The sequence below is a fragment of the Balaenoptera physalus genome (assembly GCF_965194825.1).
Source record: "Balaenoptera physalus genome assembly, chromosome: 7".
Classification (NCBI taxonomy): Eukaryota; Metazoa; Chordata; class Mammalia; order Artiodactyla; family Balaenopteridae; genus Balaenoptera; species Balaenoptera physalus.
In genome coordinates, this window is record NC_138886.1 from 58578727 (window position 1) to 58598223 (window position 19497).

Consider the following 19497-nt stretch of genomic DNA (forward strand, 5'->3'; position numbering starts at 1 on the left):
CAGACTCCAGAAAAAGGAGAGAAAAACATCCGCAAGGAAACAAAATTATCTCCAACAAAAATTTCAAAATCAAGCTAGATATTTTCCTAAGGGAACCCATCCTCTTGTAACTTAAAGCCCTCGCTGTCTTTTTTATCTATTCCCACCCCCACCCACGTCTTTTGTGGTTATTCACAGACATGGAGGCTAGGACTAAGAGCATTTTCATTGGGCGATAAAACTACAAGAACTGGCTTTGAGAACTCCAGGGAAGAAGAAATACTTCTTCCTAGTTGAAATGAAAGGCACAACCATTCATAAGCTCAAAATTTAATCATTTCTATTACTTTATAAGAAAATATGGATGTATCCTCATTCATTCTTCTCCCAAGGACAACTGATATCATGTTTTAAAATACAATCACTGTTCCCTGGCAATCAAGAGATTAAATTTTCAGAAAATGAATAATTAAAAAAAAACCTGTGTGTGTGTGTGTATATATATATATACGCATAGACATATGCACACAATGTGTTTATAAATAAGTATAAAAAGAAGGAAGACAATACAATTGTGCTACTTGCATGTAGCACCTTTCTCATTTTTATTTTTTTAAAGTTAGCACCTTTATCCTTACAGCTCCGCAGCAGAGGTCTTGAAGACATAAACACCTTTATGCTTGGAGTTGCACAGAGAACTGATTAGTAGCACACCAAGCAATTATTTCAGAGTTTGATAAGGAAACAGAAGAGTAACAGCAACAGAAAAAAAGAAGGAAAAGAAGAAGAAAACCTCAAACCAATGCAAAGCACAGTTCAATCGATGCACTTAAAATAGAAATCAAGATGTAAAAATGCAAATATACTTACAAACTTCAAGCCACAGGATAGATTTTACTCAAAAGTTGTCAATTTTTTCCTTAACCATGTATTTAACATGTTTAATTTTCTACCCACTAAAATGCTTCAGCTACTGCCACTATTAGCACATTGGCTCATTAAATCCTGACATAGTCACACAGACCCTGTGGGTATCTCAACTCCCCCTGAGCCTGAATGAAGACGCGATACCAGGGTTACATCATTCCTACCTCTGACATATAAATTGGCAGGGGCAGAATAGCGAGTGCCCGCGCTGTTGGTGGCAACACACTCATATTTTCCTTGGTCAGATTCTTCACTCTGTTCGATCTGAAGGGCTCCTGTATGGATATAAAATATATTGCCAAAGAGATGGTCAGAGAAGGCTTTCTCGGTGCAGCAAGCTAAACCTCTTAACAATATGAAAAGCCCTGCACAGGAAGATCCGCTCAACGTCGATTCAATCTCTTGCTAAGGTGCACAGACAGAAAATGATGCGATGAGAAAAACATATAGAGATTATTTCTTTTTTTAAAAAATTTTTTACATCATCAATGCTAGCATAAAAAAAACAATATCTTTTCCCAAGCAAGAATTCTAGTCATAATTAACACGCTTATTTCCTAGACTAATAAAATGAAGATGGGTGAGACTGCTTCAAGGAAGTATGGCTTTTAAATCAAACAAAAGATTAATTTTTGGTTTTGTTTTGTTTCATTTTGGTAACAAAAGTGGCGCAAAAGAGAGATACGCTCAAAAAAAACCAGGCCGGGTTTTCAAGAAAGTCTTCTGCTGAAGAAAGCCAAAAATACGCAGCAAGCACAAAAAAGGCTGCATGAAGCAAAAAAATTAAAATTAGTTAATATATATCATGAAAATATTACTTAAAGAAACAAAACTCCCTTAAGACATGCAGATTTTTAAGAAAAGAAAGACCAGTTTGCCACGACATACAATCATTTATTATGTTTGCTGAAAAACAAAGAGTAGTTGAATTAGAAGGTTTTTTAAAAAACTTAAAAAGCACAGCCTATGCCAGCCCGGAGGGCCAACCAATCACTGCTTGAGGACCTCGAGACGGATCCCCTAAGACACCCATCAAAATCCACCAGTGGGATTAGCAGTGTGGTGTCACAAAACCCCAAGAAAAATACAAAACAAGAATTATAAAAGAAATGCACATTGAGTCAAAGTCTAAAAAACCAGCAATCCACATACCACCAAGAATACTCAGCACCTTTTGTCTCCAGAGCCTGAAGGACAGAAGATCGAAAAATCCAGAAGCGAGTAATCCAAGAAAAAAAGAAGTGGGGGGGAAAAAGCATTGCTGTCAGGTTGTAGGTGAGTGTGATCAGGTGGAAAGGGGAGTCATTCTTTGACTTTTAGGACAGTAAGAGAAAAAAGAATCGAAGAACAAAAGCAAAAACCTTTTGAAAGATAAAGACAAAAAGCAGGTGTTCCAGGCTGTCTTCTGCATGTCTGCCACTGTTCTCCAGACCATCTTGACTTTGGTCCAGAACAAGAACAGCTAAGGAAGAAAAAAAATGATTTTTTTTTTTCTCCAGTTGGACAAAAAAAAAAAAGGAAAAAGAAGAAAAAAAAAAAAAAAGAAAAAAAAGGAAAAAGGAAGAAGAAGAAAAGGAAAAAAAGAGGGACAGATGGTACGCTGTGACTGGTCTGTGGTCTAAAGACCTGGATATGCTTTCTTTGAAGCATATCACAACTTAAAGAATCATTTTCATAAAGAAAGAAATGAACAAAACAAAGAGAAAAAGAAAAAAGAAAAGAAAAATTCACAAGATGAGAGTCACCAATCATAACCAAACAGTACAAAGGAAAAATATAACATTGATGGACATTACTGGAATGATTTTGAAAACAGGACAAATATGAGAGTGATGAAAGGACAGAAAGAATGAGTAAGATCATTCTGTGAACGTTAGTTCAGCACTCTTACCTCTTATTGGTGTACCACCTGGGTGGATAATATGAATGCAAATAAGATTAGAAAGAAGAAGCATTAGTACGAGAAGAAGGAGGCTAGGGCTGGGGAGAAGAATTAAATTAGATTTACAGAATTAAATAAGGTCTTAAAAGAAACTTGAATTACTATACTGGTAAAACAGGAATATATTAGATAGTATTATTAGATCATAAAAGCAGGTTGCATTATACCACAGAGGGCAAAGACCACAATAGGCAGCATTGCCTTTCTCAGAGAAGCAACTGAGTTCTTAGGTCTGGGGTCATATAGGGTTAGAATTATATCTTATATGCCTCATAGTCTTAAAAAAAAAGAACTAAACAATATTTTTAAAGACATAGTTGAGGAAAATACTGGCTAATCTATTTAAGTATATATATAGATATGCATATATATATACTGTTATAGGAAACACTAAAGGATAACTAGAAACAAACACTGTTCATTGGATATATCTTATGCTACTTACTATGCTACATTTGTGTGCTATAACTTGTGTACTATTTTATTTCTACACAGTGTTCTTACGATAACAGTTCCGTGGATGTGTGTGTGTGTGCGCCACTAAGGAAATCTGGTGTCTACACTGACAGTTAGTAAAATGCATGCCATGCATTTTATTAATAATAATAATAATAATAATCTGAATATGGAAATTAGTGGGGGTGAAGTGCGCTTCAGAACTAAGCACTTACCAATAGATTCTGGAGATTTAAATACGGAGAGAAGAAAGACAGCATAAAAATATTATTATATTCCTTATAATTTGGTACAAATTTTTCAGAGTTAAAGCTTTATATACTAAATCATCTATGTTACATGTGAATAATTAATTCTTTATTTACAATAACAGAATGCTAATCTACACAATTCTGCTGACAACAAGCAAAAGAGGCAGTTAACAAGACGCTTTAACATCACAGGACAGGTCAAAAGCTGAGAATTCTGGGAAGACAGGCAGTTAAACAACTTAGAATTCTGTATCAATATTACTACCAATGCCAAAGTAAACAGCTTACTAGTACACACCCCTGTGAAATTACCTAGGGACAGGCTCTAAAACTTAACAAATTTAGAATTATCTCTACTTTTAATCTAAAGAGAGCAAAGGAATAAACTTGGGATGGGGATGGGAGAGGGAGAAAGGGCAATGGGTAGAGAGAAGGAGAGAGAGGGGGAGAGGGATGGGGGAGAGGGAGGGAGGGAGAGAGGAGTACGGAGAGAGGGAGAGAGGGGGAGAGAGAGAGAGAGAAAGAGAGAGAGAGAGAGAGAGAGAGAGAGAGAGAGAGAGAGAGAGAGGCAAAAGCTGGAGTCTACACCAAAAGCAGACTTCTGCAGATCCAGTCACTGGAGAGTTCAAAAATCTTTGATGTGGACGCACACTACTGTGGCTAATGTGTAGAAAATTCTCACTCATAATAATATTAATAAAGATCCCCTCCTTTCATTGGTACTTTGTAAAGGACTTTATAAAAAAATACATCTGGTTACTCATGAGATAACACTTCTGTGTTTTATGTATTAGTGAAAAGAAAGTAGATGTGCCCAAACTTACTAAACTTTGGTAGTTTGATGAGTTCAAATGCAGAAAAGAGAGAGAAAACACACTTTAATAAAACTGAATCATTTTAGCATTTAATATGAACATTTTTGGTTTTTAATGGATATAACCATTGGAACTCCTTGCAAGTTCTGAATGAAGTCCAATGTTGAAATAAATTTGTTTCAAAAGAAAACAGAGAAATAAGAAAGAAAGAGGAGAAAATGGATCCATCAAATACTGCGGAAGAGCAGTAAATTAAAATATTATCAAAAATGCAGTCACAGCAGTGAGCAATGTGGATTAAACAGAAGCTGCAAAACACAGAGAGGAGAAGAAAGACAGACTCTGAAACAGGCTATGACATCACAAACGTGGACAACACATTAAATAACAGAGAAAGAGAAGAGGGAGAAAAATCAATACCTAAAAATTAAAAATAAATAAAATAAAAATAAAAATAAAGAGAGAGAAAACTAAAAAGAAAAATTAAAATTCTCTAGGAGCTTGTGGAAACAGTAACAAGACCCTACCTGATCGTAACTGCTTAATACGGCCATTGTTGTTGCTTGTGTCGACAGGTAAGAAATCTTTGAACCAAGTGATTTCTGGATCCGGATTCCCACTGGCTGCACAAAGCATGGTGGCAGTGCGTGTACGCTCAACCACCTTCAACTGTGGGCCCATGTCAATGGTAGGGAAGCCCCTGGGAATTTGATCCTCTGCAAGACAAAAGGTGATACAAACATGTTATCAAGTCAGATACCCAAGATTCAAGAGATATTGACCATTAACCTCTCCCATTAACCTCTCATTTGTTGAGAAGCTAACACAAACTAGGTAGCATTGCACTGTTACATTAAGGAACGTTGTTCCTGGCCAGAAGAGTGAACAGTCTAAGGAAGAGGCCAACAGCCTAGCAAAGAGCTCAGACATGTGTGATAAAAACCATGACCAAGGAATGCATCAAGTTCTCTGGGAGCACAGAAGGAGAAGTCACTCTACAGTGTGTGTCTGATGAGGTCAGTGAGCACCAAGAGGAAGCTGTGAAATGAGCCTTTAGGAACAAGGTGAGTTGGCCAGAAAGAAAGGAATGTCAGAAGTACAGGCACTGAGAAGAAAACTTTTCCTTGAGGGAAAACCATTGATCCAAAAGAGCTAGCTGTATGAGGACATGGGGAAAAAACAGGTTAGCTGGACCAAGCTATCTGTATTCGAATCTGTTATGTTTTTCTTTTAACTTTTAGGTAAAACTCTGTATATTTTTTCACCCAAGCACAGGTTCAACCTGAATGAATTCCTTCGTAGAGAGTTTCAATTTGTCAGAAAAGTACCTGAAAGTCTCCCTTACAATAGAAGAAAAGAACAAAAGCAACTCAAAAATGCAACACAGAAGCATACATACATTCCTTAGGGTAAGAGAATACTTTCTTCCATTCCAAAGGCCTACAACATTTTCAGTCATTAAAAAGTTGAAACTCCTAAATTTTGAATCTTCAACTCATCCAAAGTTCATTTCTCCCTATCCCACATCAAAATTGCCCCAGATCTTAGATCTTGAGAAATTAAAGTCCTCTTAAGTCCCTCAAGCATGACCTACATTGATACCCTGCATGGCCAGCTCTTCCAGTTAGCATTAGAAAGGTATATTCTATTCAGGCATTGAAGGAATTTTAGTTATATGGGTGAGAATTATCTAAATTAGAACTTGGGTGTTTGAAGACTATTATGAAACATTTTGACGTCCAGTTGGGCCTGGCGTTAATGTAATCAACATTCCCTCATGACCTCTGATGCATTGTCATCAGCCACCAATTCCAAAATGACTCTAAAGCACAACCAGTGAGCAAAACAGAAACCATCAGGTGTGGTACCTAGCTTCTACTTGGATGTCTCCCACAATTTCTGGTATGATCTTCTGAGTCTTGCTAAAGATGCACAATTTCAAGGGAAAAGGTTACATTTTGATGACTCCACTGCATTGTTGATCAAATCGATGTGTTCTCCACTCTCTCTATACTTACAGGGTAAACTCAAATCTCCTAAATCTGGCTAGCAAAGTCTTTTAAAATCAGGACCCATTTTTCTCAGCCTCTCATGGATGACCTTCCTCATAGGAAACATTTCTTCTGCCCACAATGAAATTCTCACCACTCCCCAGACAAATCATATCCGATGAGTACACTGTCCGTGTCTCTAGAAAGCCACACAACCAAAATCACCTTCTTTATAAAGCTTTTCAAAACTCTCTCCAACAGACTTAATCTTTTCCTCCTCATATCAACTGCAGTAGTAAGAATCTAAATCCACTGTCTTGTATTTTTTAATTCTCATCAGTTTATCATTCTGTAATACAAATTTCTCCATGTCTCGCTTGCATCCAAATCCCCTGCCATCAAGCTAGTCTGGGTTGACAGATTTTGAGAGAACTCCAGTGATTTCTAAGCCTAAACATGAATATACAACAGTGATTAAAAAGTTTCCTATTACACATAGTAGAAAACTACTTATGGTACAGAGTTCATCAGAGGAATAGTTCAGAACTAGAGAGAGAGATTTGGAATGTGAATAGTAAAAGAATGTCAAAATACTACCAAAGATTAAAGCTCCCAAGAAAGGGAAGGTATCCTGAACATTAAATCCAGGTTTCTGTAAGAGAAAATCAAGGCGCTAACAGGGAAAAGTAGACTCTGGTTCTCCCAAGGGAGATTTATGAAAAGTCCAAAAGAAGTTGCTGAAGCAGTTGGGTTTGACACATGGATTCACCAGAGAATATTTTCCTGTCCCACCAGCTAATTACGGCCAGAGACTAAAAAAATAGTTAACTTCAATGAGCTACATTTTATTTAAGTTGAAAGATATGGCTCTTTTGAGGAAGCAGTAGTAATACCTTGCATTTATTTGGATGCTTACACGCTGCCAGCCAAGCCTAGGTCTACAGCGGACAAGTGTCAGAAACAGTGGTTAAGAATGGAATTTCAAGATGATTTTTCAAGGCTCCAAGGGAAGGTTAAAAATTACAGATCAGATAAAGAGCATTTTGCAAATTAGGCTATGCTAATTTTAATACTCTATTCCACTTGAATTTCATCAGACTTTTTTTTTTTTTTAAATGGCTTTAAAGCTTTAGTCAATGGGTTTATATCTAAAGCTTAGTTTTAATGTTATTTGGGAAAATAAAAAAATAAAGCAAAAAGCTCAATAGCCATTGTACCACACCCATTGTATTATTAAACATCTCACTCACCAGCTATTGGCCCAGAATGCTTCAAAGGATAAAAATAATTTATCTCAAGTGCCCCAAAATCAACTGCACTGCCTTAGACACCTAGAAATGAGTATCTGAAAAAGGTCTTATATTTTGTTGTTGTTAATTTCCATATTGAAAGCAATTAACTTCAGTTAATAAAAAAAATCACCTTGGGACTCCTGAGCTGTGTCTGTCTTTCCCAGGACACTGAGTCACTCCTGTGGCATGAAATACATCCACATGCATGAACACTGCTCTGCTAGTCATTACTTTTCTTCTACAAGTTCATCTCTCTGAAGAACCACGCCAATATTCTACACCTATCAGCGGCAAATGTCAAAGACTTGAGATTGTTGAGCCACTTACTAAAGGCTCTTACCCAAGAAATTTAGAATTAATCACCATTTATAAGAAATGAAGACCTCACCTTGGGGAGAGCTGACAAAATTGACTTTTGCCCTATGGAAAGCAGTCTGATACATTTGCATGACCTTTCTTTTCCTTCTTAGCTCATAAGGAACACTCCAGAGCCCCACTTCCATCTACACAAGTGTACAACAAAGATAATCTTTCTTGCATACTAATCAGACAAAGGATGTAAAGAGAGCTCCTTTCTTATTTTTAATAAGGGTAATTAAATTCTATCCATCCCCCCCCCCTTTGCACAGAACCTCTTTTAATGCACTTTCTTCATTAAATTTTCATGAGAAACTTCACAATGTAACAGATTCAAATAGCCAGTGCTGTTACACATTGACAGTTGTGGCTTGTTTCCAATTTGACTGTCAGGTATTTGGCAATAAAACTCAGTATTCAACATAAAATGAACTGTAGAAATAATGAAATTTCTAATTGGTATGCTTATCTCAGTGGGCGTAGATTAGAAGACGTTAATTGCTTTTTTTTTTTCACCTCTACATTTATTGGTGATTTTTATTTATTTATTTATTTATTTATTTATTTATTGATTTATTTATTTATTTATTTATGGCTGTGTTGGGTCTTCGTTTCTGTGCGAGGGCTTCCTCTAGTTGCGGCGAGCGGGGGCCACTCTTCATCGCGGTGCGCAGGCCTCTCACTATCATGGCCTCTCTTGTTGCGGAGCACAGGCTCCAGACGCGCAGGCTCAGTAGTTGTGGCTCACGGGCCTAGTTGCTCCGCGGCATGTGGGATCTTCCCAGACCAGGGCTCGAACCCGTGTTCCCTGCATTGGCAGGCAGATTCTCAACCACTGCACCACCAGGGAAGCCCCTATTGGTGATTTATATAAAACTGCCTTGGCCATTTGATAACATCAATTTTGATAGCTCATCAAATGTATAGTACCATGAACTTGAGAGAAAAAAAAAATCAATACCCTTTATATGTTAACCACACAAACTTTTACAGGAAAATACAGAATCAAAAATTAACAAATTGTCTTAATGTTAGTAGCTTTAAACTTTTACACAGGTGAAAAGAAAAGCATTTTGTCCTATTCATTAATGTGTTCATTAAGCTTTAAAATGCCTTACTTATTACTGTTCCATATTAATATTCAATCATGCAGGATTAGCTACTAATTCATCAACAATTTAAATCAGACTTGACCTTCACAAAGCCATTTGGTCCGTCATTTTGAGAGGCCATTAAAGGGCAGATTACTACATACTTGTGCGTAGTGAATCGTAGAAGTCATACATATTTTGTTTGGAATGGCAGCTATAATAGACCTGGAAATATAGCATATTCTTTGAACCTGTTTGGGGTCTTAATAAAACATGCTGATATGAAACTTCCAGTTCCATTAAGGAAAGAGAAAAATGAACCTCAGCATTTTTCAGAGTCAACTTCCCATTGCTGTAAAACTTTTGTTAATAACCCCTAACCTCTCCAGGACATAAAGGTATGTACAGGGAAAATAGCCCGACTTTGTTTTGTAGGGAGTTATACTTTAGATATCTGGGAATGATAAATAGCTTTTGCATAATTTGCTCAAACTACTTTCATTGTTCATCCATAAACAATTTTAGTGATGCTTTATTTTTGCTCCAATTCCACAAAACTCAACCTCTCTTATTTGATAGGAAACACAAAACTAAATTGCCTACTAAGGCCACAGTCTCCTTCCAAGGTGGCCCTAAGCAGTTCCTCTTGCCTAATCTTGCTAGGTAGGATTCAGTGAGTTCAATCAGACAGGTGCTTTGACTCTGGTCCCAAAAGATTTAAAGAAGTTTTCAATAAAGGACCATTGGTCATGATGCCACATTTCCAATTTTTCAGATTTATAGCAAATATGTTTATAAAGAAAAATCATGTCAATTATATCAACAGTATGCTCTTCCAAAAGAATTATTAAAAGATGTGAATCTGGAGAAAGAGAGAAGCTTTTTAAAAAATTTTTTTTCCTTGGAGAACTCATCCCTCTGAATCACCTTCCTGAGGACCAAACAGTTCATAGTGGCTCCTCTTTAAAAGCTTTCAAAGCTCACAGAGGGCAGGGCTATATGTTACTTCCTTTTTAACCATTACCGTATTCAATAAACACTTGCAATTAGACATATTTAGGAAATTTGGGCAACCATTTCTGCATCTATTCATGTGACATCTCTGAATTCCTACTGGGCTTATTTAATGGCATCTTTTTAAGCTTAATTTAATTTAATTCTATTCTATTCTATTCTATCCTATTCATATTTTTGGCTCTATTGCATGGCATGTGGGATCTTACTTCCCTGACCAGGGATCGAACCTGTGCCCCCTGCAGTGGAAGTGCAGATTCCCAACCACAGGACCACCAGGGAAGTGAAGTCCTAACGGCACCTTTTTAAACAGTTAATCATTCTTTAATTGTCCTGTGGCTACAGATTGGGTCTCCCCAATTTAAATATAAGTCTAAGAGGCAAAACTATTTTTTACAGTGTCTTACGTAGTATTAAACTTATAAATTCACAAAAATACTTGTTAATGATGGCTTTCTTCATTTTTATAGTCATAGGTTTTATTTAATTAGCAAACGACTTTCATCATTTGAGATGTGCAATTTATGCTTGGCTCTTTCTTTAATTTAGTGCAGTTGCTACACTAGAAACACACAACTCAGTTCCTGCCTTCTTAATTTTACAGGAAGCCTTCCCTCATACTGGTTGTAAGTTCCTACAAGTCAAAATGGCAACCACATAACAAAACCTTAAGTGTGGACACAATGAAACTTAAAAGAACACAATGGAATATGTACCTCTACTCTGCTATCCTATCTTTAGAATAATGGGATTGTTGATGTTCAAACTAATGATAACATCCAAGTGAATCACTGAGTTGCATGTTGAGGCAGACATTCTGGGTCTACTTTCACTGCCAGGAGCAAAAATTTCTCAGTGGCTGGATATCTTGAAACTTTAGGCATTCATGACGTAATCTTACAGAAGCACAACTAATTTTTTTTTTTCTTTTTGAAGGATGAAAGAATTGCATAAGGGAAGTTTTTCTCAACATAAGTCAAATATTAGATGGATAGTATGAAGAATATTTTCTTAAATAAAGTACTATACCCTTTAAATATGTTGAAAGGCATGCTTACCTGTTAGAGATACAGTACTACCTAAGAGTAAAAATCCTTTTGAAAAATGTAAATATGTTGGTCTTAAGATGGTCAATAAGAAACTATCTTCATATTTATGAAAGTTGCCATTACAATAAAAGAAAAAGACCTTCTAAACTACTAGTTTAAAAAAATCTACTGGGGGACTTCCTGGTGGTGAAGTGGTTAAGAATCCACCTGCCAATTTAGGGGACATGGGTTGGATCCTCGGTCGGGGACGATCCCACATGCCGCAGAGCAACTAAGGCCGTGTGCCACAAGTACTGAGCCTGAGCTCTAGAGCCTGTGAGCCACAACTACTGAAGCCCGTGTGCCCTAGAGCCCGGGCACAGCAACGAAGAGTAGCCCCATTCTCCGCAACTAGAGAAAGCCCACGTGCAGCAATAAAGACCCAACGCAGCCAAAAATAAAAAAAATAAAAAATAATAAAAAAATCTGGACAGGGTGAGATGGGGGGTGGGGGGCGGGAGGGAGGTCCAAGAGGGAGGGGATATGGGTATACATGTGGCTGATTTGCTTCGCTGTACAGCAGAAGCTAACACGACATTGTAAAGCAATTATACTCCAAAAAAAAAAAAAAATCTACTGGACTGTCAATAGATCATCACTCACTCTATAGATATTTACTGAAATCCTTCTTTGTGCCAAGACTGGGCCAGGCCCCGGGTATGAAGTAATCTAGAGAATCTCTATATTGTTGTGATTTAATTGTATCTGTAGGATAATTAGATTCTTTGGGAGTAAAAATAGCACCGAGCTCATAGATGGAGGATTGAATGGGATAATGCATTAAATGTGCCTGGTGCTGCCTGGCACTAGTGCCTGGTATCTAGTAAAATATTAGCATATATGTACTTACTCTATCCCAAGCTCCCACAAAAGATTTAAATAGAACAGAGGCAAGTGACTCTAAAGCTTGATATAACAAGAGCTGCAGCAATAAACTGTAAATGGGAAAAATATTCTACGGGAATCATAAAGAAACAGGGATTATATAGAAATGCAAGTGAATTTAGAGGGTAGTATATGTGCCAAGTAACCTCTTAAAAGCTAGTAAAAGCCCTCATTTCTCACTCTGAACAAGATTTTAGGCTTTTTGATTAATCAACAACACAAACAGCACAAATAAAACAAATCATATTGTCATCTGATTTGTTCCCCAAAACAAACTTAAAAAATAACACTAAATATTTGGGACAGCAAAGCTTTGTTGTGAATGACTGAAAACACTGAAACTATCTGAGACTTATTAGGGTCGCTTGAGGTAGGCAAGGGTGGTATAATAATTACCATTTTCTGTAGACACAAAACAAAGACTCAGCAAAATTGTTACTTGGTCTCAGTCATACATACAGCATAAAATTCTTTTAAATCTTTTAACTCTAGATTTGGTGTATTTTTACTTCATCATGTTTCCTCTATGCCAATTGCTGTTCTTTGAATAAGTATTCATCATGAACAGTGATAGAACTCTTAATCAGAGTCAACTCATAATGGAAGACACAACAAAAATAATTCTAAATACTTGGTCATCTTTTACTTTTTAAGCAGAAAGGACTAAAGTTTCATGGGATGTAATAATAATTTTAAAACACTTTTACATAACGAAAAGATTCATCCTTTAATATGTATCAATTGACTTCTCATTTTTTAGCACAGGTTCCAGGTAGGACAGAATTCTGCCATGTATGTTAGCCAATAAAATGTGGATGAGAAATGGAATTATGAAAAGGATGATAAATGTCAAATAATTTCCCTAAGGGGCTCAAGTTCAGCCTGTGCCTATGTCTTTAACCCTTCTGTAATTTCTATTTTATTATCTAGGAAGGGCTATAAATGGCAGGACTTCTGCTTTGAGCAGACACCCAAAGACAGTACACAGACCAGAGAAGTAGACAGAAGCAGATTCAGCAAATCAACCCTATAACCTGACACCACACAGGGGTCTCCTCTGTAATATGGGACCAATAATGACTACCCCAAATGGCTTCGTCTGGGAAAGGAGACAGATCCATGTCTCAGAGGCTGGAAGGCTGAGGGGTTAGTAGTTGGAGTATTTGCTACTTTGTTGAACAGCAAATGAGTTTTCAAGTCATTATCTTTCAGAATAAACCACGCTATCAGGCTACAAACAAGAACCGTTTCTTTCCAGAATTCAATCCCTGAAGAGGGGAAAAAACATTTATTATTCTTTTCTTAAAGAACACAGTGTAAATAAAGCTTTTATTTTCACCATTCTAGATGGCAGCAGGGTATAATTTGTACTGTTCTGACATCATGACCGTATTATTCAAAATCAATCTTCCTGCAGGTGAATTGAATAAGGGGCTGAAAACAGAAAAGTAAAAGGGAAAGAAAGAAAAGTTAAATCAACGTTTTCTAGCAAAGTTAGGTTCCTGGGCCATTATCAAAATGATATGCATATGAATGAAACTGAAAAAAATATATATAAAGTGGTTTCTAATTATAAGTCAGAGGCTACTCTAAGTCAGAAAGAAAATATCAAAAGCAGGAGGAAACTGCCAGTTAATAAATGATATTCCAAATGAAATAATAAATATAAGGTCTGGTCCCCCAAAATAATTATGAACAAGATACGAAGAATTTTTAGTCCAAGATCCTCTTTGCGAGTTATTATGTACAGATGGCTATGCTTGTCTTAATATGGCCATAAATCAATCAGAGAAGCTTTTATTTCAGACTGGATTAAGGTATCTCTTAAGGGCAGTTACTGGGTATAAGGGTCTCCGAAGATTTATCATAAAATTATGCCATACAAGAATAGGAAATTAGACATTGATAAGCTGATAGGAGTCTCATTAGCAGCTACTAAATATTCAGCATACTAACCAGCAACCCACAGAGTATTCCAGAGCAAAAGCTCCATTTTCTGAAATAGTCTTCACATATGGAGGAGGTTGTAAGGCATTCTTGGCAGAGAGTAAAGCAAATTTATTTAGAAGCAATGTAAGCAATTATCCTATAAATCGCAAAGTAATGTCTACTGTCTGTGTAGCAGAACACAAACTCACTGAGATTAAATTATCATTTGTATGAATGTGGTAGCTGCAATTTCACATGGCATTATGTTAACCCCCATTGTTGTTAGTGTTTGGCCTTAGCAAATGATCATACTCTTTGTGATCTAAAATTCATTGAGGGGTGGAGGAGGGGAGGAGGTCTATTAATATTTGGATATCTAAGTAAATATTTAGAAATCAGGGTTATGCATTTATCCTTGGGAATAAATAAGTCACTAAAAATCCAATAACATCTATTTTCACAAAGCTCACTGCTTTCTATTAATTTATTTTTACTAACAAGCTGGTGTCATGATACTTATCCCATACATTGTCCAAATTTTTCCCTATTTTGTATATTAACCACTTTACATAAATTAATATTTAAATCATACCATGAAGTTTTTCAAGAAAATAAAAGGAAAAATGCATAATAGAGCTAAGGGTCAAGAATTTAATTCCCGTTCTTCTTTGTTTGTTTGTTTTTAGAAAGAGACAAAGAATAGTAAACATGGAAAGAGAACTGGATTTGGCTCCTGCCTCCACTATTTGCTGGCTTTGTAACAGTTAGGAATTCTAGTGAGCTCAAAACAAATAAAGCCAAGGAAAACATTCATCCTGGCTGCCTCCCTGTATTGTGGTGAATGTAAATAAAAATAAATAAAATGTTTATGCAATCAAAATTTTCATAAATAAGAAAACTAGAATGAACCATGTGGTTTTGGATTGGACTTGGAGGTACTGGTATGAACTCATGGTTTTAAAAGTATACATATTGATATAGAAATAAATGTAATTGTAAATGAGTGTGCATATACACACGTACATACACTCCTTATATAAGCTTACTAAACACATCTTCCCTAGCTGTGTGACTCGAGAGAAGCTAGGAGCAGCCATACCCAATAGAAATGGCCATACCTAGTATCTAGGTCTTGGTTTCTAAACATGACTCTCTAGTGAGAAGAAACAGAGCTCCTTGGAGGAACGACTAATTCCACCCAGCACTGGGACAAGGAAAGTACAAGATGTACCTGGAATATGTGTAGTACATGGAAGTACTCAAAGAATGACAGGGGCATGTTCAAAGGACAAAGAAGCTTGAAGGGGTTCTCATTAGCCAAATGTGGGACCATCTGAACAATAACAAAAAATAATGAAGAAAAAACAATATCACCACATTATAAAACATTAAATAAGATAAAAAGACATGAGTCTATACTGATATAAAAGAATAAATGAATAAATTGAAAAGTTTCAGCAAGAATGGCATATTGGCATAGTCTGTAAGTAACTCCTGCCATGAATTTATTAAATATAAAGGAAAAGAGTAACTCTATGACAGAGAAGCCTCACAGAAACAGCCTTGATCAAGACACCAACATTAACAATATCAATGATGGGATAAATCAAATTCATGTGCTGAAAATCACATAGCATCACTTCTATGATATTTGCTATAGACTAAATGTTTGTGCTTCTCCAAAATCCATATGTTTAATCCTAGAACCCAATGTGATGGTATTTAGAGGTGGGGCCTTTGGGAGGTGATTAGGTCATGAGGGCACAGCCTGTATGAATGCGATTAATGCCTCTCTAAAAGAGGCCCCAGAGACATCTCTGCCCCTTCCATGTGAGGACACAGCGTAAAGAAGATGGTCTATGAGCTAGGAAGTGGGCTCTCGTCAGACACAGAACTATGAGAAATAAATATCTGTTGTTCATAAGTCACCCAGTCTATGGTATTTTGTTATAGCAGTCTGAACGAACTAAGATAATATTACTGCCAAAGTTCATAATCTAAATATGATCATGAGTAAACATCAGCAAAACCCCAAATAAGAACATTTTATGAAATAACAGCCTTGTTATCTTCAAAACTATCAAGAATTCCAAAGGAAGACTGAGGAACTCTTGCAGATTGACAAAGGCAAAGTGTAATTTTGAACTAAAGCCTTTGAAGACATTTAGAGAAATGTGAATAGGGACAGTTGATGAAACCTAAATGGGACAATGCTGAAATGTAGTATGAGGTGAATGGGGTCTGAGAATTACACGGTTATGATGCATCAATGGTTACTTCCTGATGTGGATGGTTGAAGCTACAGAACGTCCTTGTCTGGAGGAAATACAGGTACCTAAGGGTGGCAGGTATCGTGTCGGCAATTTACAAATAATTCAGGAAAAATAAGTTCTTTGTGTTTTTAGTTTCCATTTTTTTATACAATTGAGACGGTTTCAAATTTTAAAATCATGTAAGTAAATTATTATAATTACTTTACGTTACTTAAATGAGATTTTATAAGTCTTTAGATTATCTTATTAATATCTTAGTTGTGCAAGATTTATTCCCAAAGCTTCTGCATAGCTGCATGTCGCAGGCATTTTTGTCCCAACTCTGAAAAATATTCCCAAATATGTACTTCATTAGAGGCCCCTTTGAATACAGATTAACTAAATGACATTTCAACTGTTATCAAATTTCTAACAATAATAATAGCAAAAAACTTTTAGATCTGAAAATATGTAAATTCCTATAAAACTAAGACTTACAAATATTTAATTATCAACCAAATGAACAACATTTGGTAATAATTCAAGAGTAAGGCTCAAGCTCATGAAAAAAAAAATGTAGAGAAATCAATACTCTAAAGGAAAAATTTCACAGTTATGATTTTTGTTTAGAGAAGTGAAAATGTGAAGTGGATAGACGCTTTATTAATTTTCTTCCCAAGTGTCTGAGAAAGTTTAAGATAGAAGGTGAGGTTTTTGGTAAGTTTCCTTCCAACTAAAATATTGTCAACTTGACTTAAACCCCAGAATTGCTTCAGAAATACAAGAGTTGTTTCTTAAGCCAGGCTTTTGAAATTTTTCAGAAATCTACCTTCCCCCTTCGCTCCACCTCTTCACAGTTCTCCCCCTGGACCTACAACACAGTGAAGACAAATGTTTGTCATCCTGTTGTCTTTAACGATTTATGGGAATGGGGGCAAGAGAAGCAAGCACAAAAATAACATGATTCAGATATGTCTAAATACATTTTCTGAAGAGAACATTTCATCATTTAACTCCATTCGGTAGCATTTCTCATAGTTTTGAAGGCAAACTATGGCTGGTATTTATCTGAAGGGAGAAGACAGATTCTGCAAACAGAGGTAATGGCAGTTTTATTGGGGGGGGGTATTGCGGAAAAAAAAATATATGGTGTTTCACTGTAAAGAATGAAAACTACAAGAGCACATGAATAAACCTTTAAAACAGAACTTGTGTTTCAAGAATGTATTATATATCTATGGAGGAAATCTCCCCCTAAATAGAAATAATTTTCTATTTCTATGTCAAAAGTGAGCCTGAATTTAACAGCAAAGAATTACCAAAAAGAACTACTTATATTTGTCAGTCTTAAGTCTTTGGACTCACAAGTTGTCAATATACGAAAACTGCCCAAAGAAATATAACTATGTTTTCCTTTTTTTTTCAATTTTTGAGCTTTTCTCTCTCTTGATATAAACTTACCAAATAAAGTAATACTATACCTAAATGCAAACATAGGATACACAATTATTCAATAATTTTGAAATATCACAAATAATACACTGCTACTCAGTGGAAGCTCAGACATCTGGAAACTAACCAAATAGAAGAAAAACGATCCAAAATGGCCAAAATCACCACCAAAAAGTACATGAATGAAATCTCATAGTCTTTGCTCCTAGAAGAGATATCAGGCTTCCATATATAAAATTCGAAAGGCTTGACTTTCTTCAATAGAGGTTAAACTCAGCAAATTAGAAAAAGGGTTGCAGGCAAAGCTGATGAGCTACATGCATCTGAGGCACCTATGTGACAGCACATGTCCCTGGAGGTTGGACTCTTTTCTTCACCAGTACAGGTGCCCCGGGGTGGAGCACAGCACCGACCACAAAGTAACCGTATCTGCCAAATGAGTAGTGACCCATCTTTACCTTCAGGAACTGATGGAAGGGGCTGGTATATTAAGCCATTTGCTTCCCTACGTGCTTTGTCTCAGGGTGAAGGCAAGAAAGGACTGTGTCTGCCTACACACTAGAATGGGATGGAGATACCCATAGATTTGCCTCAGTTTTCCCCACCAACAACTCAATCCCTGCAAACTGAAGACAGCTGAGCATGCCAGGGGAGTTTCTCTCTAGCCACAGAAGAAACTCACTAAATATCAGAGTATGACAGTGAATGCCTTTGAATAAAAGGTAAAGTAATTTGAGTTTTACTCCTATGAAGACATGCCATTAAGACCCGCTTTAAAAATAACTCATAGTTGTTGCATTTCAATATGCTACACGCCAATTAAATAGATACAAGTTTCCAATGACAAGATACTCACTAGTGATACAATAAACCTTTTTCTTACATACTGAAAACAACCCAGAGTTGTTCATTTTCATTTAGTTGCAAGAGACTGACATATTGTTATAAATTTAGGAAACATACACTCTCTAATTCCTTAACAAAGTGACAGCAACTTGACAAGTGAAAAAGTTATCTCAGCCTTGAATTCACTGGCATAGAAAGCCAACCTATCCTGCAGTTCTTCCCACAGCACAAGTGGATGGTTTTATGTTTACTGCAAGATGAATGCTCTTTCAATTGCTCAGTGATAATGGCTATAAGGCTGCTGAGCAAATAATGTGTGTGCATTTGCTAAAGGAAGTGAGAACTGTATTTCAGCCACTGATCCCTAAAATAACCAGTGTAATTTAGGTGCGTATTGTTATAAAGATAAAATAATACACAATACAGCTTTGTAAAATGTGCATGATACGTTTCATGGGCAAATTATAATCAAATTGGCAAATTTTATAGTTTTCCAGGAATTAACTCAGAAGCATATAAAATATAATCAAGAGTGTTTGCCCAGTGAAAGACATTTTCCATTTTGGTTTTGCTAATGGCTATCATAGCCTTAGCCTCTGGTGCTGGTGGGTTTGAAAGTTCATAGATTTCCATTTACTGAGAACCAATTGGGCACAGCAAAGGAACTTTGATGTTGAAATCCTGATAGATCTGCCCCTTTGCCAATAGCGGTTAAGGCACACAATAAAGCCAATCTTTGGTGACTCTCATGTAAGCCTAAGCTACTTTCCTGAAACATGGTGAGTGAGGTTCTAGAAAAAAACTTTCTGGGATATCAATTTTCTTGATGGGTTTTAATATGATAGAGATTTAAGAACATTCTAGCACACACAATCATAGTTTTTAAATGTTTCCCTCTTCTGTTGTAAGGAAAAAAAAATGCAGCAGAAG

The 19497-nt window shown here is 36.3% G+C and overlaps 1 protein-coding gene across 5 annotated transcripts in view; it reads right to left on the reverse strand.

Annotated features, from left to right (window-relative positions):
- PTPRD (protein tyrosine phosphatase receptor type D) overlaps positions 1 to 19497 on the reverse strand; it is a 2148784-nt gene that overhangs the window by 195092 nt on the left and 1934195 nt on the right. For 4 of the 5 annotated variants that reach the window (XM_082470804.1, XM_082470805.1, XM_082470806.1 and 1 more), the window contains 2 exons: positions 4898 to 5086; positions 1071 to 1181 (listed from right to left, as the gene is read on the reverse strand). In XM_082470804.1, coding sequence (XP_082326930.1) covers positions 1071 to 1181; positions 4898 to 5086 — 300 coding nt within the window. Of the gene's footprint in view, positions 1 to 1070; positions 1182 to 2797; positions 2816 to 4897; positions 5087 to 19497 lie in introns of all 5 variants that reach the window. The other variant, XM_082470803.1, reaches the window with a different exon arrangement.